Source organism: Danio aesculapii, chromosome 11, assembly GCF_903798145.1.
Source record: "Danio aesculapii chromosome 11, fDanAes4.1, whole genome shotgun sequence".
Classification (NCBI taxonomy): Eukaryota; Metazoa; Chordata; class Actinopteri; order Cypriniformes; family Danionidae; genus Danio; species Danio aesculapii.
Window position 1 is genome coordinate 39,458,936 of NC_079445.1, and position 26,685 is coordinate 39,485,620.

The 26,685-nt window shown below is 31.4% G+C and overlaps 1 protein-coding gene across 2 annotated transcripts in view; it reads left to right on the forward strand.

Annotated features, from left to right (window-relative positions):
* Positions 1 to 26,685, forward strand: part of epha8 (eph receptor A8) — a 180,972-nt gene that overhangs the window by 33,212 nt on the left and 121,075 nt on the right. For both annotated transcript variants that reach the window (XM_056467927.1, XM_056467928.1), the window contains exon 2: positions 22,109 to 22,173. In XM_056467927.1, coding sequence (XP_056323902.1) covers positions 22,109 to 22,173 — 65 coding nt within the window. The remainder of the gene's footprint in view (positions 1 to 22,108; positions 22,174 to 26,685) is intronic.

Below are 26,685 nucleotides of genomic sequence, written 5' to 3' on the forward strand. Positions count from 1 at the left end.
TTTTTTTTATCTTTGCCATGATGACAGTAAATAATATTTGACAAGATATTTTTCAAGACACTTCTATACAGCTTAAAGTGACATTTAAAGGCTTAATAATAATATGACCTTAAAATGGGTTTTGAAAAATTAAAAACTTCTTTATTCTAGCCGAAATAAAACAAATAAGACTTTATGCAGAAGAAATAATATTATCAGACATAATGTGAAAATTTTCTTGCAATTCAAGGGGGGCTAATAATTCTGACTTCAACTATATTTGCAAAAATATTTTTGCTGCTTGTTCAAACTACTTAACTGAAATGAGCTGAATCAACACAATTCTTGAGTTTTTTTGGGGAACAACTTAATGGTTTTAAGTTCAATCCACTTAAATTTGTAAAAAACGAATAAGTGAACTTAATTCCTTCATGTTGTCCCAACACAAATTGATTGTGAGGAACCCAACATTACAGTGTATTATATTATTTGATAATTGGTATTTAATTTCATTTTGTATTCTTCATAGTTTTGTTTTTCGGTTAATAAGCAGAAGTAATTTAATTTAAATAATAATATATTATATTTTTAGACTGATGAAAATTAAAACGCTGTTAATGTAGAAATATTAACAACACAATAAATTATCACTAGTTGCATACACTCAATTTTTTTTCTTTGCTGGTTGTTCAAACTACTTATTTAAAATGAGCTGAAACAACACAATTCTTGCGGGGGGTTTTTTTGGGGGGGAGGAGGACAACTCAATTGTTTTATGTTCAATTCACTTAAATTTGTAAAAACAATTAAGTTAACTTCAGTGATTTGTGTTTGAACAACATGAAGTAATTGTGTGGAACCCAGCAGAGGGTTTGTTTAGGAAAATAGGCCAAGACTTGATTTAATCCATTGTGATTTGATTGAATCTTGAGTTGAACTTTTGTCAGAGGCTCTCAACCCTCTAAACCCCCTGTAAACTAGTGAACATGAATCCCTAGCTCATTACTGCTACTAACTAACTAACTGAAGCAATGCTGGATGTTCCACATAGAATTGTGCTGTGCTTTCCGTTCATCCCAAAAATAGCTTTGCAGGTCTTTCCACCCCTCCAGCAAACAAGTGAGCAAACAGTCCCTGAGGACGGCCGGTGTGGACACTGGTGCCACTGTTTCCTCCAGGGACGGACAGAGAGACTCGTGTTCGTGTTTCTCCGGGTCTTCTTCATCTCAGGCCGCTGTAAACTGAGCCATTAGACAGACCTGCTGAAATAATTGAAGTGTGAGGCGTCTGCACACAGACTGACGTGTGTCGTATCTCTGTTTCTGAACGCTATCAACAATTCATTACAGTTCTCTGAAGTACTGCTGTGACTAAAAACTGATGAATATGAAGCGCTAGTGAACCTGTAGTGTATAGCCATGATTTATGATTTATTAAAAGTAAAATAGTTTAAGGGGATATATTCTGAAAGTTTTCATGTGATTTTAAATACATCACGAGTGTCTCCAGAATGTGTGTGTGAGACGTTTTAGCTAAAAGTACACTACAGATCATTTGCTACAGCTTGTCCAAGTTATGGGTTCAAGCTGGGTGTACTGGATGTGCTGTACCTTTAAATGCAAATGAGTTCCTGCTTAGTCTCAATGTCTCAGAATTTATTCTTAAATCTCAGCATCTCAGAATCGATTCTTGATTCTTAATGTCTTAAGATCAATTCTTGATTATCAGTGTCTCAGAATTGATTCTTAAATCTCAGTGTCTCACAATTGATTCTTGATTCATAATGCCTCAGAATTGATTCTTGATGTTCAATGTCTTAGAATTGATCCTTGATTCTCAATATCTCAAAATTGATCCTTTATTCTGAATGTCTCAGATTTGATTATTGCTGTTCGATGTCCCATAATTGATTCTTGATTCTCAACATCTCAGAATTGATTCATGATTTTCAACGTTTCAAAATTGATTCTTGATTCTCAATGTCTCAGAATCAATTCTTGATTCAGAATCAAATCGATTCTCAATGTCTCAGAATCGACTCTGCTTTTTGAAACATCCTAGAAGATGATTCAAATCAAAAGAGTTGAAGTGTGAAGCGCAGAGGAGAGCAGATAGTTGAGGGTCGTTTCTCTATTTCTGAACACCATCAACAATTAATTACAGACGACTGAAGCAGTGCTGTGTCTAAAAGCAGACGGATTTTCAAACAGTGGCGATCTAATGACTGTGATGTGTTTCTGAGGAGAGGGTCTTGAGTATGGATCATGAAATGAGTCCTTGGGCATCGTTGATGTCTCAGAATTGATTCTTGATGTTCAGTGTTTCAGGATTGATTCTTGATGTTCAATGTCTCTGAATTGATTCTTGATGTTCAATGTTCAAGAATTGATTCTTGATGTTCAATGTCTCAGAATTGATTCTTGATGTTCAATGTTCAAGAATTGATTCTTGATGTTCAATGTTCAAGAATTGATTCTTGATTCTCGATGTCTCAGAATCAATTTTTGATTCTCAATGTCTTAGAACTGATTCTTGATTCTCAGTTTCAAGGAATTGATTCTTGATTCTTAATGTCTCAGAATTGATTCTTAATTCTCAATGTCTCAGAGTTTATTCTTGATTTTCAATGTCTCAACATTAATTCTTGATTTTTTTCAAAATCAATTCTTTATTTTTAATGTTACTGAATCAATTATTGATCCTCAATGTCTCAGAATAAATTCTTAAATCTCAATGTCTCAGACTTGATTCTTGATGTTCAATGTCTCAAAATTGTGTTTTAATTCTCAATGTCTCAGAATTTATTCTTGAATCGCAATGTCTCAGAATCGATTCTTGATTCGCAATGTCTCAGAGTTGATTCTTTATTCACAATGTCTTAGAATCGTTTTTTGATTCTCAATATCTTAGAATCGATTCTTGATTCTTGTCTTAAGATCAATTCTTGATTATCAATATATCATAATTGATTCTTAAATCTCAGTGTCTCACAATTAATTCTTGATTCATAATGCCTCAGAATTGATTCTTGATGTTCAATGTCTTAGAATTGATCCTTGATTCTCAATATCTCAAAATTGATCCTTTATTTTGAATGTCTCAGATTTGATTCTAGCTGTTCGATGTCCCATAATTGATTCTTGATTCTCAACGTCTCAGAATTGATTCTTGATTTTTAATGTTTCAGAGTTGATTCTTGATGTTCAATGTCTCAGAATCAATTCTTGATTTTCAGTGCCTTAAAATCGATTCTTGATTCCCAATGTCTCAGAACTGATTCTTGATTCTTAGTTTCTGGAATCGATTCTTGCTTCTCAATATCTCAGAATTGATCCTTGATTGTGAATGTCTCAAAATCGATTCTTGCTTCTCAATGTCTCAGAATTGCTCCTTAATTGTCAGTGTCTCAGAATTGATTCTTCATTCTCAGTGTCTCAGAATTGATTCTTCATTCTCAGTGTCTCAGAATTGATTCTTGTCAGTGTCGCAGAATTGATTCTTCATTCTCAGTGTCTCAGAATTGATTCTTGATTTGTCGTTTCTTTATTTCTGAACACCATCAGCAATTCATTACAGCTGACAGAAGCAGTGCTGTGTCTAAAATTCTCCACGGATTCTCGAACGGTGGCGATCTAATGACCGTGATGTGTTTCTGAGCTAAGAGTCTTGAGTATGGATCATGAAACAAGTCCTGGAGCATTCAGATGATGAGCTGAAAGTGAATGTTGTTTTGGTGACTCTCCGTCGAGCGCAAGGGTGTTCAGACGTCCTACCTTTGTTGTTCTCCTTGTGAAGTGTTGAAAGGATGTGTCATTTTCAGACGGAGAGAAATGGCCGCTTTTCCGCCTCAGAAACAAAAGCGCTGGCACACAGAGATCCACAGTCGACTTAATTATAATGGAAAAACAATATTTGTCAGATCAGCCTCCTGGTTAGCAGTCTTGATGTGAAACTGGCTGTTATCAGTGCTGGTGTATTGAGAGGATGGATAACTAGACTGCTGAAAACAACAACTTTATTAGTTTAACTTGTTTAGTTGGCAACCTGTTTGGTAACCAGTCTGTTTTTCCCCACTTCAGTTTCTGATTGCATAATATAATGCCGGTCAACATTGTTTATTATTATTGTTCTTTCATTTCATTTGTTCTATTGCTTATAAATGTTTAGTTTTATTTTATTTTTGTCTATTTTTTTTTGTTTACAGTTATTTTTCCTGTTTTCTGTGTTCTGTGTCATTTTTTTTTTATATTGGTTGATACTTGGAATATTTTATTTTATTGAAAGATAATAATCCTAAAGTTAACTTTTTTATATTTTATTTGGGTTGTCACTTTAATTCATCCTGTATCTTAATGCGGTATTTGAAGATTGAAAATTAAATCTTGTATAGTACTACATTTACTCTAAAATTGATTTACATCATTATATACTATTTGTTAAATATCTGGGTTGTCATTTTTATTTATTATAGGTTTTAATAGAAAATTTAAATAGATAGATAATAAATAAGATAGATAATAGTGGATAATAATAAATAATGATATAATAATAATAATAAAAATAAAAATAAAAATAATAATAATGATAGATAGTTGTGGACATTTATAGTTTTCATTTATTCTTTCTTTATTTATTTTTATATAGACTGTGATTTATTTATTTATTTATTAAAATTTTTATAGAGACTCATTTGTTTTATTTATTAAATTTTTTATAGAGACTGTGATTTATTTTATTTTATTTATTTATTTTATCTGTTTATTTATTTTATAGAGACTGTGATTCATTTTATTTCATTTATTTATTTTGTATACTTATCTCATTTATTGATTGATTGATTGATTGATTGATAGATTTTGATTTTAAAATTTTTAATTAATTAATTAATTTATTTATTTATTTTATATAGATTATGATTGGTATTATTTATTTATTAAAATTTTATCGAGATTATTATTTGTTTTATTTATTTATTTATTTGAATTTTTATAGAGACTGTGATTTAATTTATTTCATTTATTTAATTATTTTATATAGACTGTGATTTTTTTTATTTACTTATCTCATTTATTTATTTATAGATTGTGATTTGTTTTCTTTATTATTTCTTTTTGTATAGACTGTGATTTGTTTCATTTATTTATTTATTTTATTTCTATAGAGACTGTGATTTATTTTAATTCATTCATTTATTTATTTTATATTGACTGTGATTTATTTACGTATCCTATTTATTTATTTATTTATTTATTTATTTATTTATAGATTGTGATTTATTTTCTTTCTTTATTTTTATAGTTGTTTTATTTATTTATTTATTTACATTTTTATAGAGACAGATTTTTTGTGATTTATTTATTTATTTATTTATTTATTTATTTTATGTATTTATTTTATAAAGACTGTGATTTATTTTATTTACTTATCTCATTTATTTATTTATTCATTAGTGACTTATCTTTAAAATGTTTTTCAGTTATGAAAATTTTATAAATTCATTAAAAATATTCAAACTTTGTAATGAAAATAGTGAAAATTTACATGACAAGCACTAACTCGTTTGTTTGGGTTATGGGATGTACTTGTCAAACCTGTAAAAAATTAAATGCAGTGTGTCCAGAACAGACTTCATCACTGAGAAGGAATAATCGCTGTCTGAACACAGACAATCATAAAGGAACAAACAGTGATATTTTCCAAGAAAGCATTAAAGTACACTCTGTATTTTTGTTGTCATGGCGTGTGTGTGTGTGTGTGTGTGTGTGTGTGTGTGTGTATGTGTGTGTGTGTGAGTGTGCGTCCGTGCATGCGTGTGATCTGTTCATACAATATCAGAGCAGAAGCCATATGGATGTCCTGCCTATCAAAAGTCATGGAAAAGCTTTCATCAGTACTTTGCAAAACTGCATCTGTTGAAGCTCCATCTGGAACAAACACAGAAGTTCCTGAGTGAGAGTGAGTTTGAAATTCTGCTCATTCCTGATAAAGAAATAGATTGCAATAGAAAGAAGAAATCATAAGAAGTGAGAGTATACCATTCATTCATTTTATTTTCGGCTTAGTCCCTTTATTAATCTGGGGTCGCCACAGCGGAATGAACCGCCAACTTATCCAGCACGTTTTACGCAGCGGATGCCCTTTCAGCTGCAACCCATCACTGGGAAATGTAAATATACCATTCATTTAATCTCTTTTAGATAAGTATCACAATTTTTGGTTGTTGCTTAAGATTTTCCTACGATATATGGTAGTGTTATGATATTGACATTGGCTGCAAATATAGCAGTACTTTAATAGGTATAATAACAAAACAATACACTGCAATAAATATTTACTCACTCCTTTCTATCTTATTTTTAGTCATCCAAAAATCTCCAAAAATAAAAATTCATTAAAGTTAAATATAATAAATGAAATAAATAAAAATAAGCAAAAGTTAAAAATACAATAAAATATAAATAAATAACTACAAATAACCAAAAGTAAAATAAAATAAATACAAATAAAGCAAGTAAAATATAATAAAATAAATACAAATAAAATAAATACAAATAAAATAAATACAAATAAAATAAATACAAATAAAATAAATACAAATTAAATAAATACAAATAAAATAAATACAAATAAACAAAAGTAAGAATTAAATGAAATAAATAAATAAAAGTAAACAACAAAAAAAATGCACCATTGTTGGTTAAAAATGGGGCGACATGATGGCGGAAGGTTGCTGGTTCGGGCATTTCTGTGGTTTGCATGTTCTTCCCGTGTTGGTGTGGGTTTCCTCTGGGTGCTCAGGTTTCCCCCACAGTCTAAACACATGCGCTATAGGTGAATTGAATAAGCTAAATTGGCCGTAGTGTATGTTTTTTGAATGAGAGTGAATGGGTGTTTTCCAGTGATGGGTTGCAGCTGGAATGGCATCCGCTGTGTAAAACATGTGCTGGATAAGTTGGCGGTTTATTCCGCTGTGGCGGGCCCAGATTAATAAAGGGAAAGCCCAAAGAAAATGGATGAATGAATGAATGAATAAACAAGAATATTTTCCTTCCCCTGTTGGCAGATTATTTGGCTTGTTAAAGGAAAAAACTTGCTTATTTTTGACTACTTATTTCTGAAAACAAGACAATATTTTTTGTATAAATAATTTACATTTATATAGCACTTTTCTGGACACTCAAAGCGCTTTATACATTTTTGAGGGATAAATTTATTTTCAGATGCTGCACACTGGTGGTGGATGAGGAGATTTCCTCAAAAATGTATAAAGTGCTTTGAGTGTCCAGAAAAGCGCTATATAAATGTAAAGAAAGTATTATGGTGGCTTGAGAAAGCCAACATGCTGTTATGCTACATAAACTTATTCTTCTTCCGTCTTCTTCTTCTTAGACTATTTTAAGAACCCATCTCCTCCTAGACCGTTCATACTACAAACACCAAACTAACTCCAAACCTTCAAACTGGTCTGACTCGGATTGCTATATCTTTTCCAACTGATCCGACTCACGGTTTTCCGAAAACTGATCCGGAATATTCTGAAAAGTCCCATTGACTTAACATTGGACCAAACTTTCTGACCTCATAACTTAGCGCCAGACTGTCACACAGACTTAAGGCTGGGCTCATTTAACTCAGACGACCAATATTCCAATCACTGATGACGTTTCAATTTACTTGCCACAGCCTAGCAACCACTTACGACACCCTAGCAACTGTCCCATAGACTTCCATTGTAAAAAAAAAACTGCCATTGACTTAACATTGGACATACTAACAACATACCAACAATATACCAATCCAAACTAAACAGACTAACAAACATACTAATCATACTAGCAACATGCTAATTCATACTACATTCATGCTAACAGCATGCTAGTTTATACTCGAAACATGCTAATTCATACTAGAATCATGCTAATAACATGCTAATTTATGCTAGAAACATGCTAGCAACATGATAATTTATACTAGAACCATGCTAATTTATGTTCGCAACTGCCTAGCAACTACACAGAACACCTTAGCATCTGCCTAGCAACACCTTAGCATCTGCCTAGAAACACCTTAGCAGCCATCTAACAACCGCTTAGCCACACCTTAGCAACCACCTATCAACCGCCTAGCAACACCATAGCAACCACCTAGCAACGCCTTAGCAACTGCCTAGCAACCACTCAACACCCTAGCAACCACCTAGTAACACCTTAGCAACAACCTAAAACACATTAGCAACCGCCTAACAACACTTTAGCAACCACCTACCAGCCACCTAGCAACACCTTAGCAACCACCTAGCAATGCTTTAGCAACCAGCATTATTATTATTGTTGTTGTTATTGTTGATGTTTTGTTGTAAATACATGTTCAGAGTAAACAAAACCTGAAAAATGTAAAATAAAATAAAACATTGTTTTATTAAGGTGTAATAAATGTTTTGTGAAATGTTTTTAAATATGCAAATCAGACATTTTTTAAATTAATTATGTGCTAATTTGCATTCGATGCTTTTGACTAAAATTAGAAAGATTTTAATGCCATGGTCTTGTTCAAATCTTTATTAGAGAGCAGTGCTGTAAAAAAAAAACAGCATTAATAAATGTAACACAGCTCAGAGCGTTTGAAAATATGCTTTGTATAATTACAATGCAGAAGAAAACAAACAAACAAACAAACACAGGTATATATTTAATTCTCTTGTAGATTCCTCCCCCGTTTGCATATTTCACACTTCTGTTCATTAAAAATACATCCCGTACTAATGAAAAACAATATGTTGCTATTCCCATCAGGATGGCATACATATTCCTGTCTCATTAGGAGAAGCTTTACATTTTTAGCCCAAACTGCATTATGCTTAATCACTTGCTGTTGGCGGAGAAGTTCCTGCAGTGTTGAGACAAGATTATTGTTATTATTTATTTATTTATTTATTTTTTTTATCAGTAACATAAAGGGTTTCTCAATTAATAAAACATTCTTATTATATTTTTATATATTATATTATATTTTTATTATCTTATTTTTCAAAGTTATTTTTAACCCACAATGCATTTTATTTTATTTTATTTTATTTTATTTTATTTATTATTTTATTATTTTATTTAACAAACCATTAATCATTTAATTTATTTATTTAGTTATAAACATAAAAATGCATATTTTAACCTAAAATGCATTCCTAATCTGTCTCAAATAATTTGTGACTTATTACTTAGTGTTTCTCAATTAATACATTTTATTTATTTATTTATTTTTATTATTAATATTTTTTTAAACCATTGATTAATTAAAAAATATTTTTTTAACCCACGATAAAATTTCCTTCCATCACTTTTATTTGATTTTATTTGATTTTATTTTATTTCACTTCTGATCTGATCATTCCCCTTCCCATCCATCCATCTCTCCATCATCCATCTATCCATTTATCCATTCATTCATTCATCCAAACATTCATTCATTCAATCATCTATTTAATCATCCATCCATCTATCCATCCATCCTACCAACCAACCATCCATCCATTCATCCATCCATCCATCCATCCATCCAAACATTCATCCATCCATCCATCCATCCATCCAATGATCCAAAAATCCATCCATCCATCCATCCATCCATCCATCCAAGGCTGCTACCTATCCATCTCAATTGGATTCAGGTCAGGACTTTGACCAGGCCACTGCAAAGTTTTCATTTTGTTTTATGTTTATTTTGTTTGTTATCTTTGACTTATATTTACATTTCTTTGATGACAGATAAAGTTTTATTTTATGTTTTTTATTTCTTTTTTTATTTTACTTTTAATTACTAACTTCTGAACCTTTTCGATGAAATGCATGCAATTTTAATATAATTTAATTTAATTCATCTTCATTGTTGTAAATTGAGAAGTATCATTTGGCTTTGATACCAAAGTTAATAGTCAACGGATGACATCTAGCCCATAAAGCACAGTGTTGAATTATCATGTACTGCTGTTGTGTGCGTATTTTCGCAGTGTCAGACCTGTATTGTTTAACACACTCTCATCTTTTCTCTATCAGTTTCCTCTCCATCAATTCTCACACGATACACACTTCCATCCGAAAGCACCAGCCCAGCCCAAACAGAGAACACTTAACTTCGTGTGAAAGTGGAAAAATTGTGCGCAACTGATTGTGCGCAACTGATTGTGCGCAACTGTAAACTTATTTCACCACAGGCCACTGACTTTTCTGCTTTTGATGGATGGACTCTTTAAAATGACATTTTTTTGAAGGGGCAAAAGATTAGAAGTAGTTTTAAAAGGTGTTCGCTTAATTCTGTTGTGTTGAGGAAAGGCATTTGTCATGTCTGACAGGATCTCCATGTGTAATTGTGTCATGAAATTGGCTGCAGAAAGAGAGTGTAAAAGGTAGAGATTAGTTTTGCTGAAACACAGAAATCACTTGAGGAATATTTGCTGTGATAAATCTGTCAGGGAGGAAAATGACTTGACTAAACCGACTGCTTTGGAGAAAAATACAAATGCTTATGACGGGCAGATTGAAAAATGAATGCTGTGATTTTCACAATGTGGAACACATACTGACAACACTCTGAAAAATGCTGGGTTGTTGTTACTTGATGTTGGGTTAAATATGACCAAACCCAAGCCCTGGGTTACAAAAATGTTATTTAAGTTTAATTGAGGAAATGACCACAGTTTTTTGACCCAATAATGGGTTAGTTTTGTGGTATTTAATTTTATTTTTTCAGTTTAACTTAATTTATTTTATTTTATTTCAGTTTATCTTCATTCATTCATTCATTTTCCTTCGGCTTAGTCCATTTATTCATCAGGGGTCACTACAGAGGAATGAACCGCCAACTTATCCAGCATATGTTTTACACTGTGGATGCCCTTCCAGCTGCAACCCAGTACTGGGAAACATCCATACACTCTCATCCACACACATACACTACGGACAATTTAGTTTATTCAATACACCTATAGAGCGCATGTGTTTGGACTATGGGGGAAACCGGAGCACCCGGAGGAAACCCACGCCAACACGGGGAGAACATGCAAACTCCTCACAGGAATGCCAACTGCCTCAGCCAAAATTCGAACCAGTGACCTTCTTGCTGTGAGGTGACACTGAGCCACCATGTCACCGCAATTTAGCTGCATTTATTTCATTTTTTCTTTTATTTATTTTTTTTCTCTATTTTATTGAAGTCCATATGTATAAGGGTAAAGTAAAAATGCAATAAAAAATATTTATTACAAGCCATCATTTTTTAGAGTGAATTAATTTATATTAAGATCATCTTTATTTCTATAGCACGTTTTACAACTTAGACGGGTTAAAAAACCTTTTTAAATTTAATTAAAAAAAATAACCCAATGAGAGGTTTGTCCATATTTGACCCAATAATAACCTACTGTTATTTTATTTTATTTTATTTTATTTTATTTTATTTTATTTTATTTTATTTTATTTTATTTTATTTTATTTTATTTTATTTTATTTTATTTTATTTTGTTTTATTTTAAATTGTTTTGTTTTGTTTTGTTTTGTTTTGTTTTGTTTTGTTTTGTTTTGTTTTGTTTTGTTTTGTTTTGTTTTTCATCCTTTCTTTCATTTAGTTTTTTCTCTGTAGAATTGAAGTCCATATGTATAAGTGTAAAGTAAAAATGTAATAAAAATATAAACAAATAAATAAAGAAACAATGGGTTACGACATCTCAGCATTTATTTTTTTTTTAATTAAAGTTGTGAGGAAAATTAATTTACTGCAATGTAATTTTGTTTTTAATTTCAGTTTTGCTTAATTTATTTTATTTAATTATATTTTTGTCGTTTCTTTCATTTTAGTTTTTTTCTCCATATTATTGAAGTCCATAAGTATCAGTGTAAAGTAAAAAAAAAAAATTATATATATATATATATATATTTAAAGAAGAGATAATGGGTTATGACAACCCAGCATTTTTGTAGAGTGAATTCCATTCTATTAAGTTCATCTTTATTTCTATAGTGCTTTTTACACTCAGATGGGTTAAAAACATTATATCAATTTAATTTAAAAAACAACCCAGTGATGGGTTTGTCTATATTTGAACCAATAATGGGCTGCTATTTTGTTTTATTTAGTTTTATTTTATTTTATTTTTCATTCTTTCTTTCATTTAGTTTTTTCTCTGTAGAATTGAAGTCCATATGTATAAGTGTAAAGTAAAAATGTAATAAAAATATAAACAAATAAATAAAGAAACAATGGGTTACGAAAAAAAGCATTTATTTATAATTAAATTACGTGACTGTCACGTGATCCAGTAATGAAACAAGATCCATCCCAACTTTATTTTATTTGTATAAATATCCAAAGTTTGTAAATGCATTTAGCCAAAATCATCACAATCATCTTATTATTCTTTGCATGAATGCATTAAATACTGGCGGTTATCTTTGAAGACCATAATAACGTAATTGCTAATTCAATAAACATCAGAGTCAGCACAGGTTCTTAATCAAATTGTAGTTTTCATACGTTGTCCTTCTCAATAAAAATCATCATAAAATGGCAAGGATTTATGCTGATATTCTCCTAAATCCCACTTTGCATAAGTACATTTTTAGGGCACTGTACTTATTTTTATAGCATGTATGTTTGTACATGTTTGACTAAAATGAACCAGACTTCCCAAACGTCAGAGTGTCAAAACTGTGAAATGTCTCAAACTATACTGCTACACAGACTGAAGCATGCCACTCTCTGTTCAATCTGTGATGAAAAGCCTTGAAAGTGATTTATCTGCAGTGTCATCTTGACATGCAGATGCCGGAGCTTCTGATTTGTGTATTATTCCCCTCACCGTCCATCCATCCATCCATCCATCTCTTCATCTTCCATCCATCCATCCATCCATCCAAACATTCATTCATTCAATCATCCATCCATCTGTCTATTCACCCATCCATACATCTTACCAACCAACCAACCAACCAACCATCCATCCATCCATCCATCCATCCATCCATCCATCATCCATCTTACCAACCAACCAATCATCCATCCATCCATCCATCTAACCATACATTCATCCATCCAACCATCCATTCATCCATCCATCCATCCATCCAATTATTTATTCAATCATCCATCCATTCATCCATCCATCCATCCATCCATCCATCCATCCATCCATCTGTCTATCCAACCATCCATCAATTCAATCATCTATTCATCCATCTGCCTGTCCATCAGTCCATCCATCCATCCATTCAATCATCCATCCAACCATCCATCCAACCATCCATCCATCCATCCAGCCAATCATCCAACCATCCATCCATCCATTCAATCGTCCATCCATTCATCCATCCATCCATCCATCCATCCATCCAAGGCAGGCAGCTATTAATCTCAAATGGGTTCAGGTCAGGACTCCAAGCTGTTCTTTTGTTCTATGTTTATTTTGTTTGTTATCTTTGATTAATATTTAAAGTTGTTTGATAATTGTTAAAGTTTGATGAAAGAAGCACTTAAAATATTTTTGGGGTGGCTCAGTGGTTAGCATTGTCATCTCAAAGCAAGAAGGTCGCTGGTTTGAGTACCTGCTGGACCAGTTGGCATTTCTGTGTTTGCATGTTCTCCTCGTGTTGGCGTGGGTTTCCTCCGGGTGCTTCAGTTTCCCCCACAGTCCAAAGACATGCACTTCAGGTAAACTGAATGAACTAAATTGACTGTAGTGTACTGTAAATGAGTTTGCATGGGTGTTTCCCAGTACTGGGTTGCAGCTGGATGGGCATCCACTGCGTAAAACATATGCTGGAATTGTTGGCAGTTCATTCCGCTGTGGCGACCTTTGAAATAGAGACTAAGTCAAAGGAAAATGAATGAATGAACTTTTAAATAGCCAAAATGTCTCCAACATTTTTAAACTGACAGGTGTATGAGCAGGGGGCTACTTTTAGTTAGTTACACCATAACACTGATGTACAGAAAGGAGCCAAAGATTTGGAAGGAAAGAATCGGAGAGAGAAAGAGAGAGAGAAAGAGAGATAGAGGCCATCTGTTCCTCCTTTCTGACCCACTGCTCTCATCAGAAACAGCCTTTCCAAATTAAAGTCCAATCACCAAGTGCACTAATGCCGCTGATTACAACATGTGCTCCCTGTGAGAAGGAGAGATCAGAGCCAGCTAAAAAAAAAAAGTTCTCCAAGTACAAAATTAACCAAAGTGATGACATTTAAAATAATGACAAAAATGCCACGGACAGCCTGTTAATGAGCAGAATGAGAGAGCTTCTCTGGAGGACTGCACTGCTTTTACATGAAAAATAACAAAGGTAAAGTGGAGCTCACTTGAGACCTGATTTACACTGGTGCCCCCTGAGTTCTTTTTTTTTAGCATGTTTGTCACACTTTAATGTTTCAGATCATCAAACAGATTTAAATATTAATCAAAGATAACACAAGTAAACATGTCGTGCAGCTTTTATTATTAAGGGAAAACAAAATACAAAACTACATAGTCCTGTGTGAAAAAGTGTATGCCTCCTAAACCTAATAACTGCTTGGTCTACCCTTAGCAAGAACAACTGCAATTACTGTAAGTGTTTTCGATAACTTGCAATGAGCTTGTTACAGTGCTGTGGGGGAATTTTGACCCACTCATCTTTTTAAAATTGTTAAATTCAGCCACATTGGTGGGTTTTCATCCATGAACTGCCTTTTAAAGGTCATGCCACAGTATCTCAATTAGATTCAGTTCAGGACTTTGGCTAGGCCACTCCAAAGTCTTGACTAATAGTTACATTTTGTCTAATAGTCTTTGACTATTAATAAGTCGTGCCACGGGATCTCAATTGGATTCAGATCAGGACTTTGACTAGGCCACTCCAAAGTCTTGACTAATATTTACACTTTGACTAATAGTCCTTGACTATGAATAAGTCATGCCACAGTATCTTAATTGGATTCAGGTCAGGACTTTGACGAGGCCATTCCAAAGTTTTGACTAATATTTACACTTTGTAAATGATATTTACAATTATCTGAAACATTAAAAGATAACAAACATACAAAAATTAATAAATCAGTAAGTAGGCAAACACTTTTTCACATCACTGTAAATGCTCAATTCATTTCAGTTTGTTTTTAATGACAAATTAAATAAATGGGGTTTGTTTAGATAAGTAGTTTGTGTTAAAGATGCTCACATAACATATACAAAATTCGGGATTTACTACTATTTCTCTTATGCTCACCATTTATTGAATGAAAAATACGGTAGTATTGTGAAATATTTAAATATTTTCCATTTGAATATAAATTAAACTGTAATTTATTCCTATTTCAGCATTATTACTTGTCTTCAGTGTCTTTTGATCCTTTAGAAAATTATGTAGTTTTGTAAAAACAACCCATTTGGTTTATGACCAATTATCTGTCATTTTTCCTCCATCGTGTAGTGCTTTAATCTAAAGATGTGAGTGTGACACCTTTGTTGTCACTTAATTCCATTCCAACCATCATTTTTTTGTCTTGTTTTAATATTACATCATGAAAATTTAGTCTTCCTGCCTCTCCCGTTTTCAAAATAAGAGTCCGGCATACATAGTGAGTTTTATTGGGTATCATTGTTGTAATCTCACTAGAAAAATTTATGGCCAATCAAACACTGTCTGAGGCATACATTTTAATGATACCACGTGCAACTTAATAGTCTGTGTTTTGTTCCAATTGGCTTGTATTTCACAGGGATTTTAAACTTACAGGATTTATATGAGAATGTGGATGCAATGGTGTTTTAGGCTCACAGTATGTCATCTCCATGTTCTGAACGGTTATTATTCAGCTATAGTCATATTCAGATTTTCATTATATGGCACATTTAATGTTGAAAACATCACAGAATTGCAGTATTAAATGAATTGTGACTATACACTATACAGATTACAATTCAAAGTGCATTACATTAACTTAAAATACACATAGAATGAATGAATGAATGAATGAATGAATGAATGAATGAACGAATGACAAGAAAAGAAAAATATAAAATAAACAAATAAATTATGAATGAATAAATTAATAAATAAATTAATTAATTCAGTCATTTAAATAATATAAAAAAAGAAAAAATAATGAAAATATTATTTTAAATATTATAAATAAATACATTAATTGATAAATTAATTAATTTGTTCATTTAAATATATAAAAGAAAAAATATATATTTTTAAAATAATATTCATAAATTCATTCATTCATTAGACGACGCAGTGGCGCAGTAGGTAGTGCTGTTGCCTCATAGCAAGAAGGTCGCTGGTTTGAGCCTCGGCTGGGTCAGCTGGCATTTCTGTGTGGAGTTTGCATTTTCTCCCTGCATTCGAGTGGGTTTCCTCCGTCTAAAGACATGCAGTCTAAAGACATGCAGTACAGGTGAATTGGGGAGGCCAAATTTTCCGTAGTGTATGAGTGTGTATGAATGTTTCCCAGAGATGGGTTGCAGCAGGAAGGGTATCCGCTGCGTAAAAACATGCTGGATAAGTTGGCAGTTCATTCCGCTGTGGCGACCCCAGGATTAATAAAGGGACTAAGCCGAAAGGAGAATGAATGAATAGTTCACTCATTTAAATTAAGTAAAAGAAAAAATAAAGAAAATTATAAATTTAAATAAATGAATGAATAAATAAATAAATTTAAAAAATAAGAGAAAAAAAAAGAGAAAATTAAAAATATTTTAAATAAATTAATAAATTAATTAATTCTAATAAATGTAAAGTATTTGTTCAGTTATTAGCATTTCAATAAGATCAATATTTGTTAAATCAATAATGTTCCTCTTTACACAATTTATAAAATATAATCCTCATAGTGGAATTTACATGCAAGTGCAGATCAGAGGTTAGCCAAATTACAAACTAACAAACAAACAAATGATGAAAAGGTTCATCTATCCCTCATTTGAATCAAAAACCAATCGATTCCGAATTCTGTCCAGCCACAAATGCTCTCAAGTCATGTCTAAGTGTGAGGAGTGTGATTCAAAGGTAATGTGTTCCTCTGTGGTGCCTGTGGGACGCTGGAGATGTTTTGTGTTATCTGTTAGTGCTCTGCCCGACACGCGTCCAGCTGGCAACTGGCATTTCTTCAAATTGAAGTTGACTCTTTGTTTACCCATTTCCAACTAGTCAGGTGTGCTGAATGTAAAGCATAGATTCAGGGTCTCTGGGTTTACGGGATGGGCAAAAGTGGGTCAGGTGAGCGTTTCCTCACACATCTGTAACATCTTCCCTCGTCAGGTCATGCAAATCCCTAATCACAGTCCCAAATGGAGAGAACCAGTAGTTTACTATGGTCAAATCTGCGTGATTTGGCCTTCGGAAACAGTCACAGGGAAAAAAAAGCGTGTTCCTTGCTGACTTTGATTTGTACACTGAAAAGAGAGTGTCTGGTCATCAATAAAGCAGACTGAATGTCAACAGTATGCTTCTACATGCTTCTACATGCTTCATCAGGATACAGTTGTGTGTTTGTACTGTTCAATAGGAAATGAATATTAGTGTTTAAATGTGTGCTAATGTTTTACAGGAAATGTATCTGAAAATATGGCACCTACTCTACCAGTGAGAATCTAGTTTATTTGTAGAAACTGTAATTATGTCCATCCATAAGGAAAAAAAAGATATAATATTATAAATGCTGTGTTCTTTATATTATATTATATTGTATTATATTATATTATATTATATTATATTATATTATATTATATTATATTATATTATATTATACTATATTATATTATATTATATTATATTATATTATATTATATTATATTATATTATATTATATTATATTATATTAGAATCTGTCTGTAATCTATCTGTATTATGTAATACATTTTAACAATATACAAATACAATATTAATTGAACATATTTTAATATTCATGTTTTATTTGTTGATTGTATGTAATAATTGATATATTATTTTTTAAAATGATTTTCATTAATTGTTAAAAAGAAAATCACCTATACTGTTTCCGAGTATGAACCGCATTTTTTATGTCATGCCACAGCATCTCAATTGGATTGAGTTCAGGACTCTGACTAGGCCATTCTAAAGTCTTCATTTTGATTTGGTACGTTTGTTTTGTTTGTTATCTTTGACTAATATTTGCATGGGGCGGCACGGTAGCTCAGTGGTTATATTATAGTATTCATTCATTCATTCATTTTCTTTTTTTGGCTTAGTCACTTTATTAATCAGGGGTCGCCACAGCGGAATGAATCGTCAACTTATCCAGCATATGTTTTACGCAGCGGATGCCCTTCCAGCTGCAACCCACCTCTCGTACACTACGGACAATTTAGCTTACCCAAATGAGCTATGGCACATGTCTTTGGACTGTGGGGGAAACCGGAGCACCCGGAGGAAACCCACGCAAACGTGGGGAGAACAAGCAAACTCCACATAGAATCGCCAGCAGACCCAGCCGAGGCTCGAACCAGCGACCTTCTTGATGTGAGGCGACAGCACTACCTACTGCGCCACTTTGCGCCCTATATTATATAATATTATATTACATTATATTATATTGGGGTTTTTGATAACTTGTAATGAGTTAGTTACTATGCTGTAGAGGAGTTTTTCACCCACTCGACTTTGCAGAATTGTTGTAATTCAGCCACATTGAAGCCACAGCATCTTAATAGGATTCAGGTCAGGACTTTGACTAGGCCACTTCAAAGTCTTCATTTTGATTTATTATGCTTGTTTTGTTTGTTATCTTTGACTAACATTTGTATGGGGTGGCACAGTAGCTCAGTGATTATATTATATTATATTATATTATATTATATTATATTATATTATATTATATTATATTATATTATATTATATTGTTTTATATTATATTGTTTTATATTATATTGTTTATATTATATTATATTATATTATATTATATTATATTATATTATATTATATTATATTATATTATATTGTTTTATATTATATTGTTTATATTATATTATATTACATTATATTATATTATATTATATTATATTATATTATATTGTTTTATATTATATTGTTTATATTATATTATATTATATTATATTATATTATATTATATTATATTGTATTATATTATATTGTTATATTATATTATATTATATTATATTATATTATATTATATTATATTATATTATATTATATTATATTATATATATTATATTGGTTATATTATATTATATTATATTATATTATATTATATTATATTATATTATATTATATTATATTGTTTTATATTATATTATATTATATTATATTATATTATATTATATTATATTATATTATATTAAATTATATTATATTATATTATATTATATTATATTATATTATATTATATTATATTATATTATATTATATTGTTTATATTATATTATATTATATTATATTATATTATATTATATTATATTATATTATATTATATTATATTATATTATATTATATTGTTTATATTATATTGTTTATACAGTATTATATTATATTATATTGTTTATATTATATTATATTATATTATATTATATTATATTATATTATATTATATTATATTATATTATATTGTTTTATATTGTTTTATATTATATTGTTTTATATTATATTGTTTGAATTATATTATATTATATTATATTATATTGTTTTATATTATATTGTTTATATTATATTATATTATATTATATTATATTATATTATATTATATTATATTATATTATATTATATTATATTATATTATATTATATTGTTTTATATTATATTGTTTGAATTATATTATATTATATTATATTATATTATATTGTTTATATTATATTATATTATATTATATTATATTATATTATATTATATTATATTAAATTATATTATATTATATTATATTATATTATATTATATTATATTATATTATATTATATTGTTTATATTATATTATATTATATTATATTATATTATATTATATTATATTATATTATATTATATTGTTTATATTATATTGTTTATACAGTATTATATTATATTATATTGTTTATATTATATTATATTATATTATATTATATTATATTATATTATATTATATTATATTATATTATATTATATTGTTTTATATTGTTTTATATTATATTGTTTTATATTATATTGTTTGAATTATATTATATTATATTATATTATATTGTTTATATTATATTGTTTATATTATATTATATTATATTATATTATATTATATTATATTATATTATATTATATTATATTATATTATATTATATTATATTATATTATATTATATTATATTGTTTTATATTATATTGTTTGAATTATATTATATTATATTATATTATATTATATTATATTATATTATATTATATTATATTATATTATATTATATTGTTTTATATTATATTGTTTATATTATATTATATTATATTATATTATACATTTATCATATCATTCATCCAGCACATGTTTTTACGCAGCGGGTGCTCTTCCAGGGAGAACATGCAAACTCCACACAGAAATGGCAAATGACCAAACTGAGACTCGAACCAGCGACCTTCTTCAGCGACTTCTTTAGTGACACATTATAAACTTTAAAAACAAGACTTATTTTCTTCTTTTTTCTCATATCACAACGAAAACGTCAGTGACAGCATTATTACCAGGCACCAATAAATATTAATATTCATAGTTCATCGCATCAGATTACTGAATGGCAACTATCTTTCAGTAAACACCAATTTGTCCATCTTCTGTATTTGTTATTCAGCAGCTGTTAGTGTTTAACGCTGGGTTAAATTGTCATATTGATTGAGCCGTAAAAGGTTTCAGGCTGATGAAGGAGCCATTAGCTGAACGTTTAGCTGGATATATGTAATGGTTTTTCTCTCATGTCTTTAAAGAATGACACTTGTGGCCTTTTTTGTCCTTCAGCGGACAGGTTTTATTACCTTCATTAGATGTCAGTCGTTCATAAAGGTCATGTTAGGAGGTCAGAGTTTGGTCTGTTTGAATGAGAAGTGTAGTATCTGTTTAAACACTATATACCAGTAAAGTGATTAGTTTACTTAAAAAATTAGTAAATCTCCTGCCTTAAAAGTATGAAGTGAATGAACTACTACAATTATAAAAATTTAATTAAGTCAGCTTAATTTTTATAAGCTACAATGGGTTTACTTGCTTTTTGAGTAAAGAAGCTAATCGTGTTTTACAATTCAGTTCAACTCATCTTTATTTCTAAAGCGCTTTTACAATGTAGATGGTGTCGAAGCAGCTTCACATAGAAGTTCTAGTAAATTGAAACTGTATCAGTCCAGTTTTCAGAGTTTAAGTTCAGTTTAATTCAGTTCAGTGTGGCTTCATTTTCACTGCTGAAAGTCCAAACACTGAAGAGCAAATCCATCGATGCGCAAGTCCCAAACCAAGCAAGCCAGGGATGAGGAAGAAAACTTCACCAATTGACGAAAGTGAAGGAAAAAACCAAGAGAGAAACCAGGTTTAGTTAGGCACGATCATTTCTTCTCTGGCCCAACTTCTTGTGCAGAGCTACAGTCTAGGCGCCGGAGACTGAAGAACATAATTTTACAGCAAAAAAATATATAAAAAGTATATCCATTAATAAAATATATCCATAATCCGTACATTTTTTATTTATTTATGCTTTTGAATTGTATTATGAGATCCTGCAACAACTTTTGATCAAGAAAAGTATGAAAAAGTGAGTTTTATTGACACTTTGTAATAGTTTGAAGTGAAATATTGGTATAAAAAGCCAAATAATAAACTGCCAGTACTTTTCCTGTTATTTCACTGACTTAATTCTATTAATATTATGTCTTAATATTTTGTTTCAAATTACCAAAATGTCAATAAAAGTCACTTTGTTAAACTGCAGAGTTGAATTTTCAGCATCAGCAGTTGACAGAACAGAAATCAAGATTCTATAAACAGAAGCTCAAAATACTAAATAAAATGTTAACCAACAAATATTTTCTACACTGAAGAAGACGAGCTGCATGTTTTCAGCTGATATACAGTAACTGAATATATTGGATGTATGCACCAGTAATTATGAACATTTTTTATGTTTATGTTTTCCAGTGAATCTCCTTGACACAACTAAAATATCAGGAGACTGGGGCTGGCTCACATATCCTTCACACGGGGTAAGAAATGCTGCTTTCTTCATATTTGTTTTCTGTGGTTTGACATTTGAAAGTGTGTAATTATTCTGTTAAGAGGCAACACACTCAAATATTGACGTTCTGAAGTGTGTAAATATTGTTTTGTTTGTTTGAACTGCTCAACACGTGCGTTGGCAAGTGCTGTAAAAATGTCTGTTAATTAACAGTTGCTCTATTTCGTGATTTACTGATGTTTACGGTTTATTTACGGTTGTGAATTGCATTATGGGATGTTGATCTCTGCTCTGTCGACTTTTGATGTTGAAAATTCAACTCTGTCGTTTAACAAAGTGACTTTTATTGACATTTTAGTAGTTTAAATCAATATAATGGATAAGACACTATATATAAAGAAATAAGTCTGTTAAATAACAGAAAATGTACTGACACCAACGCCAACCCAGACATTATATGACTTTAAACTATTAACAATGTTAATAAAAGCCACTTTTTTCTAACTTTTCAACATCACAAGTTGTTGGAGGAAAGATTAAGATCCCATAATGCATTTCAAAATCATAAATAAATGAAAAAATTAGTTTAAAGAAATTAGTTTGCATACTTCAAAATGTACCTGAGGGTGTACTCACACTAGGATATCCAAACCGTGCACAGCTGGATGAGGTGTGCCAGAGTACGATTCGGTTGGGTTTTGGTGCGGTATGCTTGTAGTATGAGGGCAAAGCGCGCCTGAGCACAAAACTGAAGATGTGACGTCACTTTTAAAGAGCACCCATTTTACCTCTTTTACAAGATGTAAGATAAGACTTTGGTGTCTCCCGAATGTGTCTGTAAAGTTTCAGCTATATATACCCATCAGATTATTTATTATATAATGTAGAATCTGCCCATTTTGGTGTCAGAGTAAAGTCTAGCTGTTTTTGTAGCCTGTGGCTTTAAACCCAAATGAGCTGCTTCTCCCTGCCCACCGCTCTGACGTGTGTGTCTGCTTCTCCTGCATTACGTCAGATAAACAGCAGTCGGTGATAGAGACAGACTCAGGTGAAGCTGAAATAAGGTTACTAGTCAACCATAACAAGTAAGTTTATTTGATGTATTTGTGGTTTTTATTCGAGTCTTTCTGAAAGGATGATTCTCACACAAATGCCATTTGCAATACACACACACATATATGCACGTTTACTGACACCATGCGGCCATGGTGATTATATTGGTCAAGAATAACAGTGATTTTACTGTCTTTATTAGGAACATGCTCTGTTTAAAAACCGTTTTAAACTTATAAAATTAATTATTGAGGTGCAGATGATTACAGAGACTTATAACATATGTTTTAATCCCAGTTTCTTAGCAAAATGTTCTGTGGACATTTGTATACATGCTATTATGGAGACATGGCATCTGTCAATCAATTTAGTGGGCGGGAAAACTGCAATCCTACATCACGTTGCAGTGGGCCTCAAAATCACTGGAATTTGAGTCCTATTTTAACATCAGGAAATTAAAAAAGAAGACTTGTTGTGATTATACAGTATCACTCCTATATGGCAGTGGACACACTATACCTACACACAGTTCTGTTCAAACAGCTTACAAAAGTTGATTTTTATCATAGGTGCCTTTTTAAGGGACTGTTTCATATGTGTTTATTAATAATTCTTACTTTTCAATGAACGCGAACTGGCATAGTTTATTAAAAATGCAAACCCCCGCTGGACATAAGCTGCAGCTTCAGCCCAATGACTTGATGAAAGTTAATGAGAGTCAAAAGTGGTGGATCTGTTCAGCAAAAGATTTGACTGTATGCCACTGCATCCCAAGCGACTTAAAATAATACAAAACAATCAATCTTAAGCAATGTCCACTGTACTAAACGAAAGCACCTCTCTTCTTAACTGAACAGTCGCATTATTAATGACCTAAGCATTAAGTACACCCTGAAACTGCTTTCTGATTGGCTTGTTTAGTTTTCTAATTTTTTAGAGCCGTTTCCTCTGACTAGTTTTGTACTGAAACTGATTTTACTGTTATATAACAGTTTCTGTGGAAGTTAAAGTTTGCTAATTTCTTTAAAATATCTTATTTTATGTTCAACAAAAACACAAATCCTCATAAGAGTTTAAAAAGAGGGTGACTAAATAGAGAGTCTATTTGAATTCTTGGGTGAATGATCTGGTTTTCGAAGTGTTGCTAATTTAGTGAAGAGTTGGCTACGATATCAGATCTGTCTTGTTAGCTGTGTTAGAGCCGGTGGCACAGAAATTGCATAATGCAGCTGTAAAGACTGCATGAAATCAGAAATGACCTATTTGCTTTCTTAATTCATGTCACTGGCTTTATTGTGAACAGCTGGTGCATAATATTCGAAAGATCAAAATAAAAAGGCACATCTAAAGGTGATGGGAATATTGGATACAAATGAAATGATTTGCTTTACCTGTGAAACCTATTTCAGACTGGGCCCAAGGAAATATATATATGACATTAGTTATATTACTGTGGATAATAAATAATAATGAATTAGTGTTGGACAAAGATTATTTACTTTCAAAATAAAAGTTTGTTTTGACATAATAGACCCTATCATACACCCGGCACATTAAGGCGCAAGACGTGTTTCCACGACATGTTGCTATTTTCAGACCAACGCAACAGCAATTTTCCTGTTTTCCACCACGTTGTTTAAATAGCAAATCCATTTGCGCCACTTTGTTGACTTATGGGTGTTTCGGTCTAGATAAGAGGTGTGGTAAGGTGCATTGTTGGAGTGTTGCTATTTTGAGGAACTAAAATAGACTGCAATAGACCAGCTGAAAGCAGGTCTAAAGTTCAGCGCAGAGTTAGTTGTGCACCTCACTTACACATTGCTTAAAACACGCAGGATGTACAGAAATACACAAATATCTTTACAAATGAAAAGGAATTAAAGGAATAAAATATAAAATAAATATTACATTCTACATAAATATAAAAACCACTGCCTTCATGCCTTTTTCATCTCTGGGGTGGGGGGGTTGTCTTTTATTAGTTTATTCATGACAATTTGCTTTGGTATAATGTTATTATTATTATTAGTGTTATTTATTAATTGCATTTATATTTGTTTTATTAAAAACAAGCTTACATTTGTCCACCTGTCAGGTTTTGGACCATATGGATATAGCATGTGTATTTGGATATAACTCAGTTTTTTTGAACACACTTTGTTATTATTGTTCATTTATTCCGTTGCTGTAAATCACAACTGAATTTAAAAATAGTTTTGAAACAAATCTGTGCGCTTAACAAACGAAATTAATTATGTAGGCTAATGGATGTCTGTGCATACAACACGTTTCCTAAACCACAAAAGAGAGAAAGTAAAAGTGAATGGAATGGAGGAGACTCTCAGTCTTGTCACTTAACAGAAATAATGTCCAGTATAGAATATAAAGTCATGCTGCAGTGGAAAAAGAATGAATATTGTGTCTGACTCTCATGAGCTTGGAGGACTGCATCCATACATCTCTGCAATGACTCAAATAACTTATTAATAAAGTCATCTGGAATGACAAAGAAAGTGTTCTTGCAGGACTCCCAGAGTTCATCAAGACTCTTTGGATTCATCTTCAATGCCTCCTCCTTCATCTTACCCCAAACATGCTCAATAATGTTCATGTCTGGTGACTGGGCTGGCCAATCCTGGAGCACCTAGACCTTCTTTGCTTTCAGGATCTTTGAAGTATGAGAAGAAGCGCTATCCTGTTGAAGAATTTGCCCTCTCCTGTGGTTTGTAATGTAATGGGCAGCACAAATGTCTTGATACCTCTTGATACAGTACCTCAGGCTGCTGATGTTGCCATCCACTCTGCACTCCCATACTGAATGTAACCCCAAACCATGATTTTTTTTCTTCACCAGACTTGACTGATATCTGTGAGAATCTTGGGTCTATGCAGGTTCCAATAGGTCTTCTGTAGTATTTGTGATAATTCATCAGAAAAATCTCCCTTCTGCCACTTTTCCAAATGATCACGTAATTGATTTTTTTGCTCTTACAACTGGGATCAACAACAAGACTTTTATCAGGTAATGTACATAAATATTATATCTAAATATAAATAACAGATACAGGATATCTATTTAAAGATGTTAAATACACTTATTCTATACTTAATTAAACATATCAAATAATTTCTGATCAAATACCAACATTTATTATGTTTCAATTATTAAAAACTCACTGATTAATTGGTGGCGACACAGTGGCGCAGCAGGTAGTGCTGTCGCCTCACAGCAAGAAGGTTCGAGCTGGGTCAGTTGGCGTATCTGTGTGGAGTTTGCATGTTCTCCCTGCGTTTGCGTGGGTTTCCTCTGGGTGCTCCGGTTTCCCCCCACAGTCCAAAGACATGCGGTACAGGTGAATTGGGTAGGCTAAATTGTTCATAGTGTATATGTGTTTGAATGAGTGTGTGTGGATGTTTCCCAGGAAGGGACTGGAAGGGCATCCGTTGCGTAAAAATGTGATGGATAAGTTGGCGGTTCATACCGCTG